Consider the following 25,321-nt stretch of genomic DNA (forward strand, 5'->3'; position numbering starts at 1 on the left):
CGTCTCTGTATGCCCTGCGATTGGCTGGCAACCAGTCCAGGGTGTCCCCTGCCTACTGCCCAGAGCCAGCTGAGATAGGTGCCAGCAACCCCCGCGACCCTTGTGAGGAATAAGCGGTCAAGAAAATTGATGGATGGATGGATGGATATTATTATTATTGCTGTTGTTGTTGTTGTAATTGTCTTTATTTTATGTTTAATTTGACCGTAAACTTCAACTGGAAGTGGCATTATAGCAGTGCTTCTCAAATAGTGGGGCAACCCCCCAGAGGGGCACGAGACTCCATCAAGGGGGGCGTGTTTGACCTCGGGAAACATGCTTTTTTATTTTGATTTTTTTTACTGTCCTAGAATAAAGTGCAATTGCACCTCCACTACATTAGGGGGCTGTGGCGCTCTCATTATTGGCAGAGTGTGCGCAGGGACCTTTCGCTCGGTGGTGTAGGGGTTTTGTTTGCACTGAGCATGCGCGCAGCACACAGCAAAAATAAAAAATCAGCACAAATTATTTTATTTATTTTTGTTTTGCAGGTTAAAGGGTTTTTCTTTTTTTTAATATTGTGCTTCTGAGTTAATGTTGATGATCAGTTTGAATGCATTATTATTTATGGGGCATGACAGAAAATAATTGAGAAGCACTACATTAAAGAGATGAAAGCCTCTTTTGTGATAAATTGTTGAATTCTTCAGCGAAAGTCAGAAAGAAAGGGGATGATTTTTTTTTTTCCCCCTTCAATTTTAAAGGCGCTAATATCAACCAGTTAAATGGGTCGTTCAATTAACTGGTCGGGGGCATACTCTTAAGGAAAGTCGAGAGCAGAGACATCTGAAAAAACTATTTCATTACAGTAACAACATATTTATTTATATGAAACCTCTCTGTCACAGTATCAAATGCAATATAGTACAACATTTTTATCAGAATGTTTGTATTGGATGAATGTGAGAACCCAATGAGGTGTCTGACTGGATTTGGTTTCTGGTAATTAGCATGAATTAACAGATAAACTGTTAATGTGATCAGATCTCGCTGGCTGTCAGACACCATTGAGCCCACTTATCTGTCAATTAGGGTACCCGGCCACCACCCCCAACCACTCGAACCTTCAGAGTGGGGAGTGTTCAGGTGTAAGGTGAGAAGCATTCAGGAGGAGATCAGAGCGTGCGGCCTGTCTGTCAGCTACTTTTTTAGGGGGGGAAGAGATGACAGAGGACATCTTTTCCCTTTTTTTTTTCTTCCGTCTCTTGGGCCCTCACATGCGTTTAAAGCTGCACGGACGACCACTCTGCAACTCAGTGTCAAGGGTCAGGAAGTATCGAGCACAAAGGTGCAAGAAGAATATTGCAAGAGAAGAAAAAGAGGGATGATGCATCCCAACGCGTCCACGCCGTTTTCAGTTGAGGATATTTTGAAGCTGGAACAGCAGCGTGGCTTTGAAAATCAAGTTGTGGTGGCTTCCCAAGTTGCTCCGTTGCATCGCCACAACTTGCACCAACCTCAAAAGAAGCGTTTTACACACCTTGCAGCTGCAGAGGACGACATGAAGAATCTTGGTAAGAAAACTACTAGTTGTATCTCTGCCACAGGGATTTAATAAACTTTAAAAATAATTTTGAATAATTCTATACGATAATGCAATATTATATATTTGAATGTGAATATATGTATCTAAAACACAGTTGCCAAAATGCACAAAAAACACCTTAATAAGCAGACTATGCGATACAGCTTTTAATTAATAATTCTCAACTCAACTTTATTTATAAAGCACTTTAAAAAAAAACGCTGTATACAAAGTGCTGTACATGGAACAGAAATCGGTCATGCAGTAAAGAATAAGTAAAAGAAGAACAAAAGAAACATTGTAAGTATACAAGTGAATAAAATTTACATCAATAAATTAATAACAAGAAGTAAGTGAATAAATAAATAAATAAATAAATAAATAAATAAAATAAACATCACATTTCTATTTAGTGTCGCAACCCAACTTACATATTTATATCTTTACCATGTAATGAAGATAAAACATCACCTTAATATTTTTGCTAATTAACATAGAAAACAATTTAGTATGAGAGCTTTAGTAAATGCGTAAGTGAGACATATGGACTTCAATATGATGTGATGATTTAATTAATTACTTTTAAAATACTTATGTTAATCAACATAGCAGTGAGATGATGTTTACCTAATACAAATATGCTTGTTTTTTTTGTTTTGTTTTTTTTAAAGTTCACTGATACAGTAATTTTATAGTAATAAATAAACTTATTTGAAGTTCTAAATATTACAATATAAGGAGTGTGAAAACATTTAGTCATTCATTTGTGGTGAGGTAATTTTTCTGCCACTAGGTGGCATTGGTGTTTAATGTTGGATGTTTTTATTTTCAAATTTATAGTAAATTAATTAGAACATGAAGCAATTGCCCATTTTGTTCAATGGAATATATAATCGCTAAAGTGTAGATGTTCCATTCTAAGAATGTTTTGCATTTCCTGCATTGTAATTGCATTATTTTTATTTATTTATTTTTTTCAACAGACAAATGTATTGAGAGCAACGGAGGCTCCAAAGGAGGTCCGAGGTCTCGCAGGAGGCCACGCGTGCTCTTCTCCCGGGCCCAAGTGAGCGAGCTGGAGCGTCGCTTCCGCCAGCAGCGCTACCTGTCGGCGGCAGAGAGGGAGCAGCTGGCCCTGCTCATCAAGCTGACGTCCACCCAGGTCAAGATCTGGTTCCAGAACCGCAGGTACAAGTGCAAGCGGCAAAGCCAGGACAGGACTTTGGAGATGGTACCCAGGAGGGTCCCCGTGCCGGTACTGATCCGGGACGGGAGGCTGTGCGGGGCGACCTCCCTCTTCCCGCCTCCTTGCAATGCAACGTTTGGCCATTATGACGGCGTGGTTGGCTACGGGAACAGTAGTGTGTGTGGTTGGAGCTATTGCAGCGCGTCTGCTGATGTCGACAACACAGAAGGCGCCGTCACGTGCGCACTGGACGCTCTCAGAGGCTGCTGACTAGGCACTTAAAATTAAGATTTCTAAGCATGCGCTTGTGTAAATCTGCAACGTATGTGACATTTGTACAGAAAGAAAGATCATTTGCACTGATTTCAGTGTCTGTTTTTTGGTTTCATTTTGGTGTCATGCAAGGTCTGCAATAAAAAGGAAATTTCCTATTTCATTTGTGTTATTGTAAAGCACAGTTAGTTAGTTAGTTAGTTAGTTAGTTAGTTAGTTAGTTAGTTAGTTAGTTAGTTAGTTAGTTAGTTAGTTAGTTAGTTAGTTGACATGGATAGACATAGACAAACGGTTAATTACGCAAGGCAAACAGTTACTCGGTTATTTAGTAAGCTAGTTTGACAAAAAGGCTAATTAGTTGGATAAATTTATTATTTGGCAAACTGAATTAATAATTACTTGGACAACATTAATTAGTTAGATAGTTAATTGACATGGATAGACAGAGAAACGGTTAATTATGCAAGGCAAACACTTGTTTTTTTTCGTAAGCAAGTTTGACAAAAAGGCTAATTAGTTTGACAAATTCAGTAGTTTAGAAAGCTAATTAATTGGACAGACAGAAATGTTCTTACATTTCTTTGGCAAACTGAATTAATAATTACTTGGACAACGATAATTAGTCAGACACAAAAGATTTATTTAGACAATTGATTAGTTAGTTAGTTAGTTAGTTAGTTAGTTAGTTAGTTAGTTAGTTAGTTAGTTAGTTAGTTAGTTAGTTAGTTAGTTAGTTAGTTAGTTCGAGAGACTTGTTTAATGGTACTATTTTGTTAGAGGGCAAAGTTAGTTATTTAGTCAAAGTTCATCAGTAAGACAGAAAAGTCTGTTTAAATTGTGCAAATTATAAGTTAATATGTCATCATTAATAAAGTTATTCATTTAGTCAAACTGTTTCTTGCTTAGTTACACAAACCGTCAGTCAGTCAATCAGTCAGTCAGTCAGTCATGTCTGTTAATTTAATTACCGGTAGATAAATTTTAAAAGTAACACAAATAGTCAGTCAATTAGTTAGTCTTCTCGTGGTCAAGTCATCTTCATTTAAACATTATAAATGCTAATAGTTACACAATCAAACTGTCAATTGCTTACACTAACAGTTATTCATTCGTTAGTCAGTTAGATGTAATATTTGCTACAGCTTGTGTATTGTATCACATACAGGTGTACTTCTACTATTTAATATTGTGGCCCATGAGAAATGCAGGTTGGCTTCATTTCAAATGATGTCAAGTCTCATGAAAGCAACACGTTAACAATACATACCAATTGCAACCTTGTGCTAAAAGGCAGACAGCAGAGTTTTTCTTATGCTTTCTGGAAGAAACGCTTCCACGCTCGTCCACAAGGAGGAAGTGACATCCGACCTGATGCGAGCCGCTCTATCAAAGGGAGCTCATCATTGTCCCGTTGACTAATCCACTGATAAGAGCTCAGCGTCTGTCCCGTCCTCCAGCTTTGCTTGGTAAACAAACCTGCAGACTGAGAGGCTCTTCAACTGGGAAACGCTTTCCATTCAACTGTCACTCACTGATGGACACGTCATCCAAAGTCATCATTTCGCTTCCATTCCCAGCTTCTTTGCCACTGTATAGAATTGAATGAGTCCAGTAAGAAATGGTGGAATTTGAAGATTAGCATAGAAGCGGCGTATAAACTTAAAATGGGTCTTGTTTAGAAAGAGTCGACATGACGAGTTAAGCCGAGTAGTTAGTGGGGAAAAACCCCTGAAGGTGGAGAGGAGGTGAAACTCTGTGATAAGGATGAACATGTAGACAGAGTGGAGTCCAGAGACACTTGACGAGATCAGATAGGCCTATTAGCCAACCACCTCTCCATCTTCTTGTGTGTATGTGTGTGTCACAGGAGAGTGAAGAGATGCTTGATTACAAACGCGGTGAGTCACATTTCATGAGGGTCATCTCGTAGCGAGGATGACGTGAGCCGAGCGTGCTCATCACATAAAGAAGGTAAAAGCATAACGTCATCTGTGCCCAAGCATTATTCAATTTACAAATACTTCTCGCACAGTGAAAAGGAATCACCAGACTATTTGAGAAAAAAAAGAAATTCAATTTGAATTTGAAAACAAATTCAAGAAAATAAATAAGAGCATAAAGGTGTAATAGTGCTATGTGGTATAATATAGGTGGGATTTGGAATAATGTAGTAATCATGCAAGAAAGGATTAATTATTTCACATAAGTGGAGTTATATCATTTTTAAAGAAGAAGTTGTAATCTTACATTGACTAAAGTTATAACATTAAGAAAATAAAGATACATTACAACAATAAAGATGTAATTTTATGATAAGCGATAGTAATAATAAAAATAAATAATTATTTATTATAATTTTATTATTATTATTATTATTATTATTATTATTATTATTATTATTATTATTATTATTATTAACAAATAAAGTCTCAAATTGAGACTAAAAATAAATTTGTTTCATGACAAAATAATATGTTGATTTATAGGTACAGGAATCATTCAAATAGTTGTGGCGACATAAATAACGATAACATTCAACTACACAATATTCCAATTAGTTACACATTCCACTTTAAGTGCCATTTTCTCCTCCAATGTTCTTTTTGTTTTGCTAAGGCCGTAAATCAACATAGCAGCATGCTAAATTACAGCAGCTTCTAAATATATTAAAGTCAGTGACGTGATGAAAGACTAAAAAAAAAAAAAAAAAAAAAAAAAAAAAAAAAAAAAAAAAGGTTGCCCAGGTGGCGAAGAGCAGGCCGACACATGTAACGTTACGCCACAGCCCTGGACAAAAACGCTGGCAGGAAAAACAACAGAAGATTAATGACGAAACAAGTCGGCGTGGCTCAAAGAAAACATTTTGTGCAAGATAAACAGCTTCCCGGTGAGGAAAGGTCACCACTTGAGCTATGTTGCTCCACATGTTCAGAGTAGGTACAAATCTTCACGGTGGTTGAACACTTTGCAGTGATTGTCAAAATGTGGCAGATGCTCCCTCTAGTGGTAAGAAAAAAAATAACTACTACACAGTACAGTCCAGCCGTATTTCAATTTTAATTAACTTCAATACATTTGCATTAAATCTTTAAGAAATGTTTTAAATAATTTATTTTGGTACAAAGAGGCTCCATGCTGTTTAATGTCAGTCCCAGTCGGAGTTTATTGTCAAACTAAACAGGACTAAATTGTGACAAAAACAGTTGGATTCTTTGTAATTCTATTTAATTATGTCATTACTGTATGCTTTTACAAAGTGTATTATTGAGTGTTGCTTTTCTCATTTTAAAAATGTGGTTTCTCTGTGTAAAAAAAAAAAAAGTCTGAAATCAACTACATGAAAGAAAAGTAATGAAATGTAAAATGTGCGTCAACACTTTCCCAGACAGAAATGAAAGACAGTCAAGGTGAAAGCTATCACATCAGCGATCTTAATACTATGTTGACCAGACAACAGCTAAAGCCTGGGCAGAACCGCTTTACTGGTTCTAATTGGATGCTTTTACAATCATTCACATCTTTCTTTAAAGTTTCTGAACAGGGAACAGGATGTAAATGTGTGATTAAGGATATATGCACAACAAATAAGGGGAGAAATATTGGCTCATCCATATGACAACACATGCGCTAATACGATTATTACTGACCTTGTAGAGAAAGGAAATGAAGGCAGGTACTACTACACACACGGCGATTTTTAACATCTGACATTTAAAATATGCGATGAGGAAAGAATCAGGGCGGCACGGTAGTCGAGTGGTTAGCACGTCCGCTTCCCAGTTCTGAGGGCTCCGGTTCGAGTCCAGGCTCGGACCTTCCTGGGTGGAGTTTGCATGTTCTCCCCGTGCCCGCGTGGGTCTTCTCCGGGTACTCCGGTCTCCTCCCACATTCCAAAGACATGCATGGCAGGTTAATTGGGCGCTCCGAATTGTCCCTCGGTGTGCGTGTGAGTGTGGATGGTTGTTCGTCTCTGTGTGCCCTGCGATTGGTTGGCAACCAGTCCAGCGTGTCCCCCGCCTACTGCCCAGAGCCAGCTGAGATAGGTGCCAGCAGCCCCCGCGACCCTTGTGAGGAATAAGCGGTCAAGAAAATGGATGGATGGATGGATGGAACGAATCAGCGTGGCAATGCTCTTGTGGTTTGTGGTGAAGCTTGTAGTACCAAGACTGACCTTTGAGAGGCAGCATAGCACCACAGGACATTCAGATTATACAAAGAAGAAGAAAGAGTAGCAGTAGTAGTTATACAAGAAAGATAGACAAGAAGCTAGTCTCCATTTGTATCCAGGAGCAGGGCAAACCATTTTCAAGCAAATTAGAGATGGAAAATCACATCCCAGACGACATGACAATCGCTCAGGATAGCAAGTTTTGTAAACGTAATGGATATCAAACTGAAAAGTAATGTAAAACAAGGGCTACTACATGCCATGAAAGGTGTCCTGGCTGGTCGAAAGTCGTCATATGAAGTCATAATACGACAACAAACATGAATTTAATTAACTGTAAGCAGGTGTAGCATCAATATTCACACAATTCACAGGAAAGCACAGGAGGTCAAGGCAGTTTGCCAGTATTGCGTAATAGCCATATCTATACGACATGGGCTCCCTCTAGTGGCACGCAAAAGAATCACTGTCCAAGTACAGTTCAGTTGTGTTTAATTTAAGATCTGTTTGTTTTTAAGCAACACAAATTCAGGCTTCTCCTAAAAAGAAGAAGAAAAAAAAAAAAGAAACTGTCTGGAAAAGCTTACTGCAACACCTGAAATTTATTTAGAATTAATAACCTTAAATGGCGGCAGATGAGTTTGAATGTGATTGGTGATTTTGAACACGTAGTTATAAAGAGGGTCTCAACACTTGTGCTAGCGCATTATTTCAGTTGTTTATTTTTACTTACATTTCAGTGGCCAGCAGGAGAGGCCCCGAAATGTCCTCTTTCCAAATGAAGCATGAACTCCCAGAGGAGCACGGACACGGCTAGTAAATGTATCATTCTTGGGCCACAACAACAACAACCAAACAATGAGATCGTCCGTTCAGGAGCCGGTCAAAATGTGCCCAAGTCATTAGCGCAGTCCAGTAGGTACGACCACCCACTCTGACCCCTGCTTTCCCCCCCAGGGAAAGGTCATCTTACCTCCCGGATGTCGCAGACGCTCAGCTGAAGGCTGCATGGAGAACGACGATGGAGTACAAAAAAAATATATGAATGATTCCTAATTAGTGTCCAATTGCTACATGTACTGTATACAAAAACACACAATGACAATTTAACACCTCAACTAACCAACGAGCTTGCTTTGCATACTGTTGAAGTGTAATGAATACATTGATGTTATTTGAAACAGTTAAATTGAGCCACTAAAAACGTAGGTTAAAACAGTATTGTAATCAATTAATAACATGAAACCTTAAAAATGCAGAAGTCACTCCAGAGCAAATAGTGACAGACAGTTCAATACTACCTGCACATGACATTGAGTATCAATGAAAAATGAATGGTTCATTTTCAAAACATGTTATTACTAATTATTGTTTATTTGCGCACACACTCTCACAATACACACAAATATGCACACATTAGGGAAAGGTGAGTACCGATACCAGGTATCGCATCAGGCTGATACCCAGCCTTACTTCAAGGTGTCAGTACTAGAGATGGTGGCCAATACTGGCCTCTTGTGGCCATTTTATGATCAGGAACTCGAAATGAGAAACAAGAATAGAAACTTGCAATTAATTTCCTGCAATTTTAAGGAAAATACTATATTGGGATATATACTGGTAGTTTTTTTCTTTAAAATTATCCGCCATGTTTTTTTTGGGGCAAATTGTATGTATCACAATTGTATGTGTCGGTACTTAGTGTCGGTGACTACTCAATTTCTGAGTACTCATAATTGTATCGTTTTAACAAAGAAAAGTGGTATTGAACATCCCTAACACACATAGGCTAATATACAACTATTACATTTATGTGTTAATATGAATATATATTTTAGTTTTTGCAAATGTGCTTATTTTTCAATGAAATTGAAATATTTAGATTTAAAAACTAAATAAAACAATTATTCTTACTATGTTCATACATTTCTAAATATGCTACCAAATAAAAATTCTTGTAAATGTATTCCCTTTATTTATTGATTTATTTTTACCCTTATTTGAAAATTGATTTGTTTGTCTATCATTTTGATTTTGATTTAAAAAAAAAGTAGATTTAAAAAAAATAATTATATATATATACATATGTATATATATATATATATATATATATATATATATATATATATATATATATATATATATATATATATATATATATATATATATATATATATTATTCTGATCTGGTTATTGCCATATTTTTAAAAAAAATTTTTTAACTGATTCATTGGTGCATTGTGTTAATTCCATTTACTGTAAACATTTTTATACATTTTATTCCGAAACTTTATTACATTGAATTTTCTTATTCATATTTGATAACTGATTTTCTGAACATTGTTTCACTTAATATTTCAATCAATTTTAAATCATTATTTTTTTTCACGAAATATTTGAAAAATAAGAATTTAAAATTGACTACAATATTTTGTTCACGATTGTGCCCAGCAACTGCAGTGAAAGTTACAGAGTGAGCACGAGTACACACCCCCTTCCCTTTGTAAACCCGCCCCCTGCATTAGTTTAAAAAGCTACTTTGAAGAGGAAACCGCACTTCAAGTACCCTCTGACAGTAAGAGGCCTCCGTCACAAGTGGACCTGTGGCTGCGAACATGTCTGATCCGGTCAAACCTCGGACGTCTTTCCTCATCGAGGACATCCTCTCCCTGAAAGACAACACGACCTTTGTTGGGAAATGTTGCACCCAAGCCAAAGAAGAATGGCAAGCAGACGTCAAAAGGTTGCACGAGTCGACATTTGTGGAGCGCACAGGTGAGCTCACCATCTGAGTGGAATCATTGTTTGACGTCTCCTTATTGACTGATCATCCTGTCTCCCTATTCACAGCATCCCTGGACACATCTTGCCCCGGCACGTCCGAGGCGGCGGAAAAACCCAAACGCTCGCGAGCGGCGTTCACGCACCTCCAAGTGCTGGAGCTGGAGAAGAAGTTCAACCACCAGAAGTACCTGTCGGCCTCCGAGAGAGCCCAGCTGGCCGACGTGTTGAGACTGAGCGAGACCCAGGTGAAGATCTGGTTTCAGAACCGCCGGTACAAAACCAAGAGGAAGCAGCAGGCGTCCGAGTTCCTCCAGGACGCGTACAAAGCGGACGGGCTGGACCCGGTGGTGTTCTTCGACTCGTTTTGTCGGGCGTACCAGTACAGACCCTACTTGTGGGACTACGGCGGGGCCTGGAGGCCGGCCTTGTGGTGAAAAGGAAAAAAAAAACATTGTATCAAATGGTGACTTTGCCAATGTGCCATGTGATTGCTGTTAGCATAATAGTCTGCATTTGTATATCCTACTTTGAAGAAAAACTGTATAAGAATGAGCCAAAATGGTCAAAATACTCTAAAAAGTTATGTCAAGAGTTATGCATGACAATAATCAATGGTTTCCTCGTTGTTTACATTATGGAAATGACATTTTAAAGGCTCATTGAGCACCAGGTAGCCCAGTTGGGTAAAAAATAACCCAACTATGGATCAAAAATTGACCGATCCACGAACTTGGGTCAATTTGCCCCAATTTCGAGTCAAGATTTTTTATTTTTTTTGGGTGTAAATCAACTCATAAATATTGGTCAGATCCTTTACTTGGGTTTAAAAAAAAATAGTAATTTTGTATAAAACAACCATAAAGTTGGGTCAAATTGATCCATAATGTGATTGGGTTACTTTTGACCCAACTGTTTTTAGAGTGAATGAGTAGCCCGCGGGTCTGTTTTTTTTTTTTTTTTTTTTTTCTTTTTCTTTTTTCTTTTTTAATAGCTCGACAATGATGGGACATTGTGATTTCCTGGGAATGATGATCATTTGAAAGTGTACGCAGTTTAGTGATAAATAAAAATTACGTTTTGATATGAATCTGTATCCTACTGTGTTAAATCATTGTTGGCAATTATTATGGGGAAATCATAAATTTCATCTAATAACAATATACTGTGTAATTAAGAGTAATTTCACCAAATGTGTTATTTCAGAAGTGCGTAAGTATAGATTGAGGACCTAAATAGTAGCTCTCAGTTTCAAAAACGTTGAGCAACCATAGCTTCAAAACAATGACTGTTCATGTATTGAATTATTTTTAATATGGGAACTTTCCTTTTTTTTTTTTTTAAATCAATGATGTACAGAATTGTGTCACTATTTTGTGTGATTTCCACCAAAAATACCAAATAAAAATGCAATTTAACTTCAAATGTGTCAAGTGTATGTCAAGGCTTTTGACCAAACTCACCACCAACTAAACTGAGTCAATAAAAACATGTCAAAGTGGACTTTCACATCATTTTTGTATTGAATGTAAAACGTCGTGGCCAGTTGGAGATGTATCAGATAGCGCAAGTGCGTGCTCAGGAATGACAAGAAGCACGAACGCGATGACTCGGAGATACTGAGTGCGAGGTCAGCCTGTTCGACTGCGTCACGATTGGCTGCAAGAGTCGGGAAAGTTCAATCCGAGCAGCGAGTTCACACGGGTCGTCATCGGCAGACTTGATAGGTCGACGAGTGCCCCGCAGAAGAACATACAAACAACACGAGTGACAAACATCTTAAAGAGCTTCTTCTTATCTTTGCGCGGGAGCATCACAAAGATGCCAGTGTGGCATGAAGCTGAGAACCTGTCAAGTGGCTCCTCTTCTCTCATGCGACCATTCAAAGTGGACCAACCAGTTGGTGTACGGCGGCTGAACCGGTCAAAGGGTTCAACAGAACATCTTGACTTTCAAGACGTTCATACACCGACTTCTTATCATCGACTCGACCCTCAGCGTAAACAGGTAATTAGACATGAAGAGGGCAGATAGCGTCTGTTTTGACGGCCGTGAGAATGTGACAGTAATCTAGCAGTGTGTCTCTCAGCGGGCGGGCCGCATGCGGACATGTTGAATGCGATAAAAGGAATTTGTCATTGTAATGCCCGCATAGAGATACGGTACATTAGGCTAAACGCTATCGGAAGACAACCTCATTTCTAAATGTGTTCCATGAAATGATATGAATGTATTCCCGACTAAATTCAAATTATTTGATATCAAATCATTTAAAGTATATTTCATTGTATTGTAAGCAATGCATTGTAGTTTGAATGTCAAATTGCACTTTAATATAGGTGGAGGGGGGAGTACTTAAAGTTGCACTTTTTAACAATTTGCCCCAAAATATTACGAGCCTTTTTATTTTATTTTTAATGAGCAGATTAACACCTCAGGTGTTCATAATGGGTAATTCTGCAAGCCTCTGGCCAATTGTTTTCAGACAGGATTCGGGTTTGAATTTCCCGCCCTGTGTCGGCACCTCGGCGGATGTGACGTCGTGTGCGCGTTTTGTATGTGAAGGAGGGAAAATGCAGTTGAACCGTCACTTGCCTTTCGTGCCGGTTGGCGTGAGTTTGCTCCTCCGTCTGGGAGACCCATGTGGCTTACATGAGGTGAGCTTGTGTATGTATGAATGAGTGATGTAAAAACCAAAAAAAACTGTAATAATAAAATAAAATAAAAAATAAAAAAAGGAAAATGCAGTTTAATTTTTTTCGGCCACAGATGGCAGTAGCGAATTAAAATTAAATTTTCTGCGTTTCACTAGCGTTAAATGATTCAGTTAAAATGTATTGCAAATAAAAGTTACTCAATGCAGATAAAGATTGGACGGTAAGAAAAGTTTTAAAACAAACAGTTCTTGAAAATTAAATACATATGTATTGTACTACTAAGTTCAATACAAATGAATTGTACTACAGGAGGAATTCTTTCACATACCAGATACTGTGATGATACTAGGACCAACCACTTTAGGAAACACAGGTCAAGAACTATATATAGAGACATTCTTGGAAATCACTGCTTTAGACCATTTTGAACTGTATCATATTCAACAACTAGGGTTAAAAATGTAATCTAGAAAAATTGTAGAAAGGAATAGCATTTTTGATTGACCTGAACAGAATGCGCAAAACATGTAAACTAGCCCGATGAAAATACAATGAATGATAGTGTAGATCATTAGGCCAATGTAAAGTGGTCATTGACTTAGTAGGTTCGATCTCTATAAATGCTCATACCAATTAAGACCGTGCTATGTTGCCTGGCAACAGAATTATAAAGTAGTTATTTACTGATTAGCATAGCATGTTGAGGCTAATAGGCTTTTTTTTTTTTTTTTAATGCGGGCACTTTCTTGCGACTGAATGAGATACGACACATTGAATACAAAAGCAGCTATCCTCTCTTTTTAGGCATTTTAGAATCTCTTCCTGCAGCGCCTGGATTAACTGGATTTGGAGGTAACTGATGAAAAGCACTGAGGCATTAGTACGTGTGCCTTTAGATTAAGGACTTCCCATTAGGATCACCAAGAAGTGACGTGTTGTTTATTTAGACGTTAAGTGTGGTTAATAGTACTAGGAGCCATTTATCAGGTAAGGAAACAATTCCCACTTTTTCCACGGTTGTACTATATCCATAATTCCAGTGTCATTGACTTTATTTTTTGCAAAAACAGGAAAGATTCATTCATAATTGACTTCAATTTTCAAGGGTTGAAATTTTGTATGGGTGTCCCATAAAGGGTTAAACGTGACTTTGAAGGCCCAGCAGATCTTCATCAAGGGATGAGGAGAAAAACCAAAACTTGACCACAAAGGAAGCCTTTGTCAGTGTTGCAATGTGCCGTGACTGTCTGACAAATTTGGTGCGTCCGATAAGACGTTTTGAACCAGCCCTCATCCTTCATCCGCTATCGTAAACTTCCTTGGATAATGTAACTGGATCCCCCATGTTACCAGGCAAAGAGGCAACGGACATACTTTTGAAACCTGCGCGTCCAATCGCTATCACCGCGTGGATGTTTGTGTGTTAGGACCAGCATGCATTGAGAGAAGAGGCTGTTGTAATTTTCCAGCTCTTATCTTCGGCATAAAGATGTCAAGTAGTCAAGCAAATGGACTGCAGATGAAACCGACAAGGACGGAAGACGTGAGCGTCCATTGTCGGCGGGGGATAAACAACGTGATCACGGACACATCGGGGACAACTCTTCTGCCACCAACCTGTGTACGTGTGCCGGCCGGGACATGCCTGCTCCGAATAAAGCTCGCCACTGTCTGCATCCCGATAAGAACTTCAGATCGGTCGTGTTTTTGTCCCGTCGGAGAATATCAGCAAGTATCAGTCTTCATGTAAACAGTCCAGTAAATGACAGCCAGCACAGGAAGAACCATAAGCAGAATTATCGTGAGCGCAATGGGGGTCAGTTAAAGGACAGATATGGTCTGAGTCTCAAGCTTGACTTAGGTTTTGTGGAATGCCTCGTACTGGTCTCTGATCGTGTGGTTGAGGTTTTAAGATTTTTGGTTATTTTTAGACCACTGTCTCAAACTTGCATAACATTATCGGACATGTAGTGCCAAGTCATTTTTGGTCTGTAATCAGATCGTGTGGCACAATTTTAATGTTTGTTCAAGATCATGTGATCCAGGACTCGAGCAAGTCCAACTTGGGCTGATTAGTATGACAAGGTTTAAAATGTATTCCCAGGTGGGTCACTTGGTTCATTTGTAAAAGTTCCAGGACATGTGATTTGGGTCTAGTGTTAATTTCGTTAACGAAATCATCAACACACATTTTTCACTGGACTAAAACTGGACTAGGCTAAAACAAATTAATAAACAATAACTGACTAAATCAGTATGTATTTTCGTTGACTCATGAAGACGAGACGGAAATGTACTTCACTTAATAAAAACTGGACTAAAATGTTAATCCGACCGCAATACTCATGCTGGCTAATGTACTAGCTCGTAGCATGAATCCATAGTAGCCACTTGTTGATATACTGTAATTGTGTGTGCAGAAAATGCACTTCAATTAATAAAAACTGGACTAAAATCCATGGACATTTAAGTTCAGGAACAAAGACGGGACAAAAATTATATGAATTTGTAAAATCCTGTCTCTGCTAATCTGTCACTGTGACGTGACACATTGACACACCACCTTTCAAATCTGCAGCTAGCGAGTGCAATATCCACAAACACATGGGACAGACAGGAGGTGGAATGATGGAGAACGGTTTAAAAAAAAAAAAAATATATATATATATATATATAGTTCACGTAACAATCCAACGGCTACAACGTTCCAACAATAATGTTATTCTGACCACTAACTAATGCTGGCTAACTTACTAGCTTGTAGCATGTAGCCAGAGTAGCCACTTTTTGATATACTGTAATTGTGTGTCAAATTGTTTTTCATCAGAAAGATGAGAGAACATTTTATGTGAAATAGTTTTAGATCCGAAATGTTCAACATTATCCGTTGACAATATATATATATATATATATGTTTTCGGGGACTAAAATAAAGACTAAAATGGTAGTTTTATAGTCGACTAAAAGTTGACTAAATTAAAATGGGATGAAGTTGACTAATGCTAAAAACTAATAAGTGTGACTGAAACTGGACTACAACCAAGACTACATTACATTTAAAAATGTCTGATAAAATAAATTAACACTATTTGGGTCTCAACAAGTCCCATGTCACGTGACTCAAATTTGAACTTAAAGCAGTTTGAGATCATGTGATGCGGGGCTCAGCAAGTCCAACAGCTAAATACAAATTCCGGTATTGTGGTCTTGAGAAAATCCACGGTTCAAGTATCTTGGAAGTGCTACTCGAATATTCACTTTGCTCTACTTCTACGCAGTTCAGCAGATAGCAGCAGTTCTCAAAAAAAAAAAGTTCCAAGCTTTTTATTAGTAATTTCTGTAAAATATATATAATAAAATCCACTATTATTAACAGGACTTTTATTTGCTAAAAATCCCAAGGATTTTAACTAAGCTCCATATGTTTTATCTATTATTCCACTACTTTTAATGATGCTTTAAGTTTTTTTCAGTGTTGGTAAAGAGGTATTTTACCCAGGCATAATATCGTAGTCTGGATGGATGGATAATCTGATATCATAACACAGTCTCATGCTAGTGATGGTCTAATGGTAGTACCGTAATATTCTGGTACAAATCTCAAACAAGTCCCAGGTCATGCGAGTTCAAGGGCGATTTGGGTCTTTGGCCAGTGCAACAAGTCAAATACATGTAGAAAGGCAGGCCTACATGGGTAAAATTTAGAAATGTCTAAGGTCATGTGATTTCTCACACTTGCCAAAGGTAACTAGGACCAGTTCAGACCAGTTCGAAGACTGGTCCAAGGTCAAGTGACACTAGTGTGTGTCCTGTGGCTCAATTAATGCAATCCAAGTGGTCTTGAGATTGTCTGATTTTATTGCGTGGACCAAAACGAATGGTAGTTGTGGTTCAAGTCTTGAAAAAGTGAGAGGTCATGTGACATGACTGTTTGTCATTCTTCGGTGGCTCATTTAGAATTACAATGCAGTACAATAGTGCCCCCTGCTGGCACTACAACGGATTGACACAAATGGGATAAGCGGCTGGGCCTGGGAAAGATGGGAATGGCAAATGATGCAATTACAAGTTTGTGTTTGGCAAAAAGTAAGTAAATCGTGGATGAGACTTTGATCCAACAACAAAGATTGACCAAACAGAAACCAATCTTATCATATCTCTTTTATTTCAGCTCCAGTGTTACATGCCGTAGCAGCATTGTCGCAACGATTTCATGTTTGCATGGCCTAAAATTCCGCATGACACTTGAGTTATTTGTGCGTAAAATGTGTAACATATTTATATGTAAATATACTCACACCAGCAAAGGCCACTATTCTGCACTTTGTGACGTGCATCGAGACTTTAGTGACCTACTAATAGATGGTGAGAGCACATTTCTTCACTTAGTTTAACGACATGATTACCTCATGAAACGTAGATGACACAAATGCCTATATAAAGCTCTAAAAACAAATCCCATTTGATTAAGCGACATTTTTGCAAGCGCAGTTATGGCTTATATAAAGATAAAAAGTGTACATAAACACACTCAATGATTTAAAAAAAAAAAAAAATGCCATCATTCAACTAACACACGCAAACATATTGAAAAGTGAAAACCTAAAATAACAAAACAGCCAGTGCCCGAGTGGGTAGATCAGTAAATGAGTGCAGGAACAAAACAAAAAAAAGCCAGCTTCCACATTTGAAACAATGTTGAGGCAGAAAGAGACACACGCTGGTCACCACAACGTGGCTGTAAACAAAAAAATAAGCCTCTGGATGTGACAAATGGAGTGGGGCATGCTGAAAAACGCAGATGCATAGAAAAATACCATTCGATACAATGCAATGTCTTTGGTGGGTCGTGCACGTTTCACCAAAATAAACACTTCATCGTGACTTTTTCCTCTGTCTTCACACAAGGTAATGCAAAAAATAAAGCAAAGGAGTAGAAAAACTATGACTAAAATGTAAATTTCATACACAATCTGCAACATGTATGTACAAGAGTCAGACTGACAGCTCCTCAGGTCAGGTCAGTGTTCAGACCTCCAATAGCTGCCCATTGTCTATACTCTATTAGATTGGACTGGATAATGTGTGTGCGTGATTCAAACATGTACTCCTACAAGACACTATGGCAAAGAGCTATGGACATAGTAACCAACTCACTGATCTTCAAAAATTGTGTTGCAGCTTATCAGATTCATGACATAATGAAATGGCATCAAGCCATCCTTTTTTTTTTCTCTCTCTCTCTTTTTTTAAACAGTGCTGCTTCCAGTCATGGTCAATATGGCACCTATCCAACTTTAGGCCAAGGGTACACCGTGGATTGGTCGCCAGCCAATCACAGACAGGTCACATGTTTTTGGATTGTAGGAGGAAGCTGGAGACCACGAATCCATCATCATGCTGCCTGACCTTACCAAAAACAAAAAAATACAAAAATATGGAGGCAAAACGTAGCACAGTACTTGTCTGTAGCCAGCAGAAGCGCCGTCGATTCAGTCAGGCTCGTCAGACAAGTTTGCTGTTTGAAAGAAGTACAGCATGACGCATTGACATCCAACAATGGGAAGTTGCGCTACAATCCACGATGGCATTTTCTGCTCAATATGGAAACATTGATAGATTGTTTTGTATATTGCTTCAAAAATTAAGTGGTACCTATGAGTGCCATACTCAAAGCTGAATTCAAACTTTGCAGACTGTCTCCATATTGGAGCAAAAAGAGGCACTTGGAAGTTGTAGTGAAGATTCATTTCTCCATGTTCCTTATAAATACACACACAAGTAAAAGCTAATAAAGCAGCCATTTGTGTTGCTTCCTTAAAAAAAACACAAGCCACACAAATAAATAAATACTAAGAAGTCTAAACATCATTCTTGCCATGTGTGTCGGAAAGAATGTTGAACGATGACTGTGTCAATTTGTCCTCATCATCGTGGGAGGGAAAAAACAACAACAAAAAAAAAACAGTGCAGACGTCAGTGCAGGAACACGGAGGCGGCCGCGTTCACTTCTCATTCCTGGAAGCGGCTCCGGCCTCCTGCTTGGTCAGGAAGTACTTGAAGAACTCGTACACGGACCAGGCGATGGCTGTGGACGGCATCTGGTAGATCACTCGGGCCTGCACACCTTTGAAGAAAGCCGCCGGGCCGCCCAGCTTGTACACGGTCCTGAACGTGTTGGCCATCCCCGACAAGTGGCCGCTGATGTTGACCGAGCTGAGCGCCACGTTCTCCTGCGTGTTGAGCAGCGTCTTGCACACGTCCAGCGGCGTGGTGACGGCGGCCGAGATGGCGCCGGCCGCCGCCCCGGACACGATGTGCGTGCCGGGGTGGTAGCGTCTGTGGGGGTTGAGCCACTCCTGCATGGTCTCGTAGGTGATGAAGTGGACGGCCTGGAAGGGGATGTTCATGGTCAGCTGCATGCTGTAGCTGCGGTAGAAGGCGCCGGCGCCCTCCGTGCGCATCACCGTGGCCACGCAGTCCCACAGTCCGCGATAGGGCGACTTGTACATTTGCATCCGCTGCTTCACCACTGAGCCATCGTAACACAAAATAAAAAAAAAAACATTTAGGAAGCTTCAGTGAGCGCAAAATGACATGTGAAGTGATTGGAAGTGTTAGTGGAAGAGCCAAGCAAACTGAGTTACGAAAGAGTCTAGCTAGTAGGGGTGGGAACTAGAGGTGTGCAAAATTTCCGATTCTTAGATTATTCACGATTCGGCCGTGGAACAATCGAGAACGATTCACAAAAGTCCAAATTCCGATTATATAAATATGCCAAGGGAACCGAAACTAAAAGTGGACCGGAGCGGAAAGTACGCGGAACTGAAACGCAGTAGCGCGCGCGGTCTTCGGGACGCTTAATGGGACGGACCGAGAGTACACATCCACAACTCACGCCTCGACATTCAAAACAACAACAAGCATGGCTGAGCTGACCAACCCACCTCTTCGTCAGATCAGACCTGCTCCGAAAAGGCAAACAACTTCAGGCGGAAGTATCAGCTAGCTGGCTGCAGTGCGTCGGTTAGCGTTCTACAGGGCGCCGCGCAGTGATACGAACGAACGAACAGAAAAGTAGTGGCTGGCGGTAATGGCGTCTGACTTTATTCAGAAAAGAGTATTGTGGTGGAAATGTATCACGCTTTTGAAAACAAATAGTTTTTAGAAGAAAAAGGCTTTATTTCCGAGACCCCAGCCAGCTTGCTGGACTATTTTCCTCTCGTCCAACGTCGAACATGAACGCGTGTCACCGAACGCTGTCAGAAAGAAGTCAGTGCTGATCGCACACACGGGAGGTGAGGATCAAATTGAGATTCATGTTAAAAAAGCCGAACGATCCCTTTAATGTTTACACGTTCATGTTTACACAAGTTAAAAAGCAGAAAAGCACTTGAGGGTTTTTTTTTGTACCTCTGAGAAACTTTAATGTTTACATGTTCATCTTTACACAACTTAAAAAGCAGGAAAGCACTTTTTTTTTTTTAGGCATTTGTATTGAAGTAGTAGTTCACATTGTCTTTCATTTATATCTCAGTGCACTTTTGAGTGGATAAAAATAATATATTTTTGCTCAATGCTATGTTTTATTCTGTTGAAGACTGAATATACTTAAAAGCTGTTGTTACAGAATGAGGACTTGAGTATTTTATTTACTGTTTTGAACTGTTAACTTGATACTGAAATAGTAGTTTATTTAGGCCTGAGAGGACTTTTGTACTATTTTTGTAACTAATGTACGAAACATTAAAAGCACCAAAATACATTGTTTTTTTTCTGCTGCCTGGGGGGAAATCAATAATCGTTTTATAATCGAATCGTAGCCTCTGAATCGTAATCGCAATCGAATCGTGAGGTGCCCCAAGATTCCCACCTCTAGTGGGAACCTCTGGGTATCTCACAATGCAATACGATATGCAATACAAGGCCCACAATAATTATTTCACGATTTGACAATACCATGATTTCAATATATTGGTCAGGTAATAAATCCACGGCAATCTACTAAACTGATGTTTTTTTAAAATGAGAAAATAGTTTCTTTTTGTACCATCGCTGAAACGGTCTTCTTCACAGTGAGTACTTTAGTGTGTTTTTGTTTTTGTTTTTTGTTTTTTAAACAAATACAAATGTCTTCTTAACAGAGACAACTTTCTGTGAACAAATTTGTGTCTTTCATAAACACTATTGTCATGCAACATGTCCGTCAGTAACATCGTCAATTGTTTTATTTTCTATAACACCATTTTTTGTGCAACACTGCACAAGTAAATAAATAAATTAAATTATTTAAATATTAAATCAAATTAAATCAATATTAATATTCCTCAGAAATTGTCTGTTCCAAAAAGTCAAAACATAAAATAGGCTCTAAAATGTTAAAGGGACACTTTACTTATTTAGCCATTTTTGGCAGTCAAACATTAATATTTTGTCTAGAATTAATTTGATACTTTCATTATTTTTCCATGTACAATTAGTACATTTAAAAACACATTTTGCAACTTGCTGTCGACTGAAAATGACATCCCAAGGGCTCAGGTAACCAATCACATCTCAGCTTGTGAATGTCACATGACCAAACAAAACAAGTAAGCTGTGATTGGTTACCCGAACCCTTGTGATGTCATTTTCAGTCGAGAGCAAGTTACAAAAGTTACAAAAGCATGTTAATAATTCATATCTGTCTATAGGCAAAGTACAATGTCTTTATATAGTCAAGGACTCTGGTTGTGCTTACCTTCAGCAGGGTTCATAACGGCATCATGGAGGACAGTGGCCACACTGCCTGCAACACCTGTGCAGACAATTTTTGGAGATTTTAAAGGGACATATTATGGAAACTTGTCTTTTGAATGGACTGTATACAAATTGTAAAACCAAAGTAAATCTTCCAACTTCTAAAAATGTTTCTGCGTGTTTGTTTCCATGCCTTCGTGTTGTTTTAGCAAAAGCTTGTCGCAGACATATCAAAACACGCGAAAACTACTTTAATTGTGATGTGAAGGAAAAAAACCCAAAACATTTCCTTCAACTTTCTGCCAAAATTATGATATTTAAGGTGGGAGGTTTTGTACCGTTGGCCAGGTGGCTATTGCCTCCACTTTTAATGACGTCGCTGAGGGAGTGCTTGACCCGTTCGTAGCAGGCGAAGTAGAGAGCGTGGGCAGGACCGGCGCCCATCATGGTGATGTTGAGGCCCCTCAGCGGCCTGAGGAAACCCTCCGTGCGGATGATCCTTCTCAGGGCTTCGTACACACCTCTGTACCGGGCGTTGGGGTCGGGCTGAAGGCTCTGCATCCTTGTCTGCAAACATAAAAAAAAAAAAAAAGAATAAAAAATAAACAATGGGGGCGAATTTGGATACCTTCAGAGAGCCAAACACAACTTTCAAGATGTATTGTTGTTAGAGGTGGGACGATACGGGTAAACCACGATTCGATACTGTGACAATATTTGGCTCACGATATCGATAATATCACGATACACGATATCTATGATTTTTGATATATTGTCAAAAAGTGACTGAAAAAGCCAACCAATGCCCATAAAAAGGAAAATGTCTAATTATGCATGTATTCAATGCCAAAACTTTGTACAATGTACAAAGTTCTGCATAGTGCCTCACTGCCTCTTAGTCTTTTAACTGTAAACAATGTAAAGTGAGACAAATTAAAGTGCATAAACATTTATAACATAACACCGCACAACTGGACACATTACATCGATATCTACCGTCAGTGTATCGATAATTTATTGCAACAGAGAGCCCAACAATATATTGCGATAGATTTTTTTTCCCACCCCTAATTGTTGTCTAACAAGTAGTCACATCATGACAGTTAAGGGTCTCTTTAGTCGGAGGGATGACAGTCTGGTGTGTGAGAGCGCGGCAACGCTTTGTTTTTAGTCCAGATGCCAAGTTATCTGCAGAGCACAAAGCCTGTTTTTATTTGGCTGGCTGAGGAAGATAGGCCCGGTCTATCTTCCTCGGTATGTTCTAATGCGTTTCCTTCCTTTTTGCGCTCACAATAAAGCACAATTACATTTCCGTTTAATACAGATGCGGGAACTTGGGGCAATGCAAATCTTGGCTGCTGTCAATGTGACAAATCACATTATTTTGACGAAGGCAATGAGTCACTTTATTATTTTGGGTCGACCAAACGAAATGAGAATCTTTATTTAATACAGAAGATGACCACAATGAAAAACATGAGGAAGTTGCACTACATCCACGCATTGACATGGCTCCTCCAAGCAGTCTTTATTATTATTATTCTCAGGACAACAATGGCATTGAAAAATTCTCTCATCCCTTGAAAAATAATTCCATCTTTTCACGTTTTTCACTTAAAACGTTACTTAAAAAGTTGTCTATCGAGTTTTCTGATACAGGTTGTCTGATCGGGTCTGTTTGAGCTAAAAGTATATCAAAAACATTTTGGGCCTCAGTCTTCCACTTTCCAGTGGTAAACCATGTAAAAGTTGTAGTAGCACCTCAACCGTGGCCGTTCTAATCAATACTACACAAGTGCTTATGACGTTCACACACCCTTCACTGTGTGAGGTTGATTTCAAGAGTGTATGGCACAGATAAGGCCACCCCCCCCCTGCACACACCCTTCACATAACTGCCGCAAAGCACTTGTCTAGGTGTGCCACAAGTGATATCTTGGGAGGTCATGCAAATAGTCATCAGGTCCGCTGGACTCCAAAATAAACACACCTAACATTTATTGACATCACAAACTCTACTATGACTGCAGAAGAAAAAAAAAAGCTGAGGAGGAAATGACAAAAGAGCTTGCGTAATGGTGGAGAGTTGTTTGGTAAGTGGCAAAAGAGTTGCGAGTGAGCTTCAGCTCCAATGAAGAAAAAAAAAAAAACTAATGGAGTAATTAAGATGGACCTATCAGTGGAACCTCGCGTCACTAATAAATCTGCATAAAAACAAATTTTGCAAACAAATATTGCTTGGGGGTTCACAAATTGCGCTTCTTGGCATCCATCCGGAACACATCCTTCTGGTATTTCAAGGTATGATGCATGTCAGCCTTTTTTAACTTAATGAAGTATGGAGTGTCCTACCATGGTGCAGCAACCGGTCATATTGCAGCAGGGCATGTCCCGTCTAGAACTCAAGTGAGATACATAATAATGTACCCGGAACACCCACTTGAGCAATCTCTCACACAGCATAAACGTTATCCTCTCCATGCATCACATATATTAGTTTTTTTGTTTTTTGTTTTTGCGATAAATAAAACTGATGATCTCTTGCTGCCCTCAGAGAGAGTGAGAGAGTGTGAGAGATGCAAAGCACTTCGAGGGAGGTCACACCATTTAGCGCGACACAAATGTATTACAATAGATTGTAGTACATTTGTTTCGAGCACGTGTGTGTTTCTTTCATCTTAAAACTCATTCACTGCCAGCACAGTTAAAATAATTGACCTTAGACTTCTATAGCCGTCAATGGCAGTTAATAAGTTTAATTACACTTTCTAAAACCATCCCCCCCCCCCCCCCCCCCCCCATACATATAATATATGTATTTTATGATATAGTGGTATTTTCCTTTAGTAGAAACATTTAATAATAATAAAAAAAAAAAAAAGTGATAGGTTTTGGAGCTGCTTGAACGGATTAATGTCATTTCTATAGATTTCAATTAGGTTGATTTGAGATGTGATTGAATTGAACGAATAAAAAGGCCATTGTACTTGCAGGTCAAGGCACTGCAATACTCTGTAGAGATAATTTATTTAAAAAAACAAAAAACAAAAAAAAAAACTCAACTTTAATTGCATTATTGAAGTCTCTATTACTGGGCGTCATTGGAGACATGGCAAACTTTTTAGTGACCAGTTACCACTGACCACTGACCACTGACAGGCTAAAACGAGAGATAAGACAACAGTTTGCGTTTTCCAAAAAACGAAAATAAAAGCTTTATTTTTTTTTTTATTTTCTACGCTATCCACGATAGCATATCCTTTCTAAACTGTCTTCCTGAAATAAGCTAAACACAAGCTAACTGTGGTCAGGAAGGTTGTTTAAAGCTAATGCTTGTTAGCTACGAACTGTTGTAGCCAGTCCGCAAGCGTCCGTGGCGCTAGACTTGAACTTGAGGAAGATAATGGCCACGTTGGTGGCATGAGTCGGGTTCGGAAGGAGGTGTGGCATGAGGTAAAGGTGTGCGACCGTTACCTTGACGGAGTCCACGGGGTACATGACCGTGTGCTCCAGCACGCCAGCCACTGCACCCGCTGTCATGTGCGTCGTTACCGAGACATGAGGTGGCAAGCTCTCGTAGTCGCCGTCGCTAGGAGCGGGCTGGCCGCCTTGGCTCGCCGTCTGCGACATCTCCAGCGGTGCCAGCACACGTTCCGAGCTCAACTCCATGCGTGGCGAGCTTCCGCCCCCTCCCAGGACTGTGAGGACCGCTTGTCAGGGAGTTCTCGGCAGCGTGGACGGCCACAACATCTTCAGTCGTCACAACTCGCTGGGGTAGGAGAGCCGAAGTGACGTTTCCCAGAATAGGCGCGGCTCTATAAAAAAATTAACCAATAGATTTACGGATAATCGCACAGAAGGCGGGCTCTTGGATTGAAGTGGCCAATGAGAAGTTTTCTCTCTGGCACTTGGCAATCCCCGCCATCGTCTCATCCATTACAATCTCTCATTGA

General features: G+C 39.3%; 2 protein-coding genes and 1 long non-coding RNA gene across 3 annotated transcripts; 1 reads left to right on the forward strand and 2 right to left on the reverse strand.

Annotated features, from left to right (window-relative positions):
* Nucleotides 1–9,748: 9,748 nt before the first annotated feature.
* On the reverse strand, nt 9,749–14,484 carry LOC144019457 (uncharacterized). The gene is made up of 3 exons (XR_013283679.1): nt 14,247–14,484; nt 9,977–10,399; nt 9,749–9,860 (listed from the first exon to the last, which is right to left on the reverse strand). It is a non-coding gene; the product is annotated as an uncharacterized LOC144019457 (long non-coding RNA).
* On the forward strand, nt 9,761–11,397 carry nkx3-1 (NK3 homeobox 1). Its single transcript, XM_077522540.1, has 2 exons — nt 9,761–9,966; nt 10,042–11,397. Exons 1-2 carry the CDS (start codon nt 9,807–9,809, stop codon nt 10,407–10,409), a joined length of 528 nt encoding a protein of 175 aa, XP_077378666.1. The 5' UTR covers nt 9,761–9,806; the 3' UTR covers nt 10,410–11,397.
* Nucleotides 14,485–16,775: 2,291 nt separating the features above from the next.
* slc25a37 (solute carrier family 25 member 37) lies at nt 16,776–25,141 on the reverse strand. The gene is made up of 4 exons (XM_077522539.1): nt 24,843–25,141; nt 21,707–21,935; nt 21,370–21,426; nt 16,776–19,161 (listed from the first exon to the last, which is right to left on the reverse strand). Exons 1-4 carry the CDS (start codon nt 25,035–25,037, stop codon nt 18,635–18,637), a joined length of 1,008 nt encoding a protein of 335 aa, XP_077378665.1. The 5' UTR covers nt 25,038–25,141; the 3' UTR covers nt 16,776–18,634.
* Nucleotides 25,142–25,321: the final 180 nt, after the last annotated feature.

This window comes from Festucalex cinctus, chromosome 5 (assembly GCF_051991245.1).
Source record: "Festucalex cinctus isolate MCC-2025b chromosome 5, RoL_Fcin_1.0, whole genome shotgun sequence".
Lineage (NCBI taxonomy): Eukaryota > Metazoa > Chordata > Actinopteri > Syngnathiformes > Syngnathidae > Festucalex > Festucalex cinctus.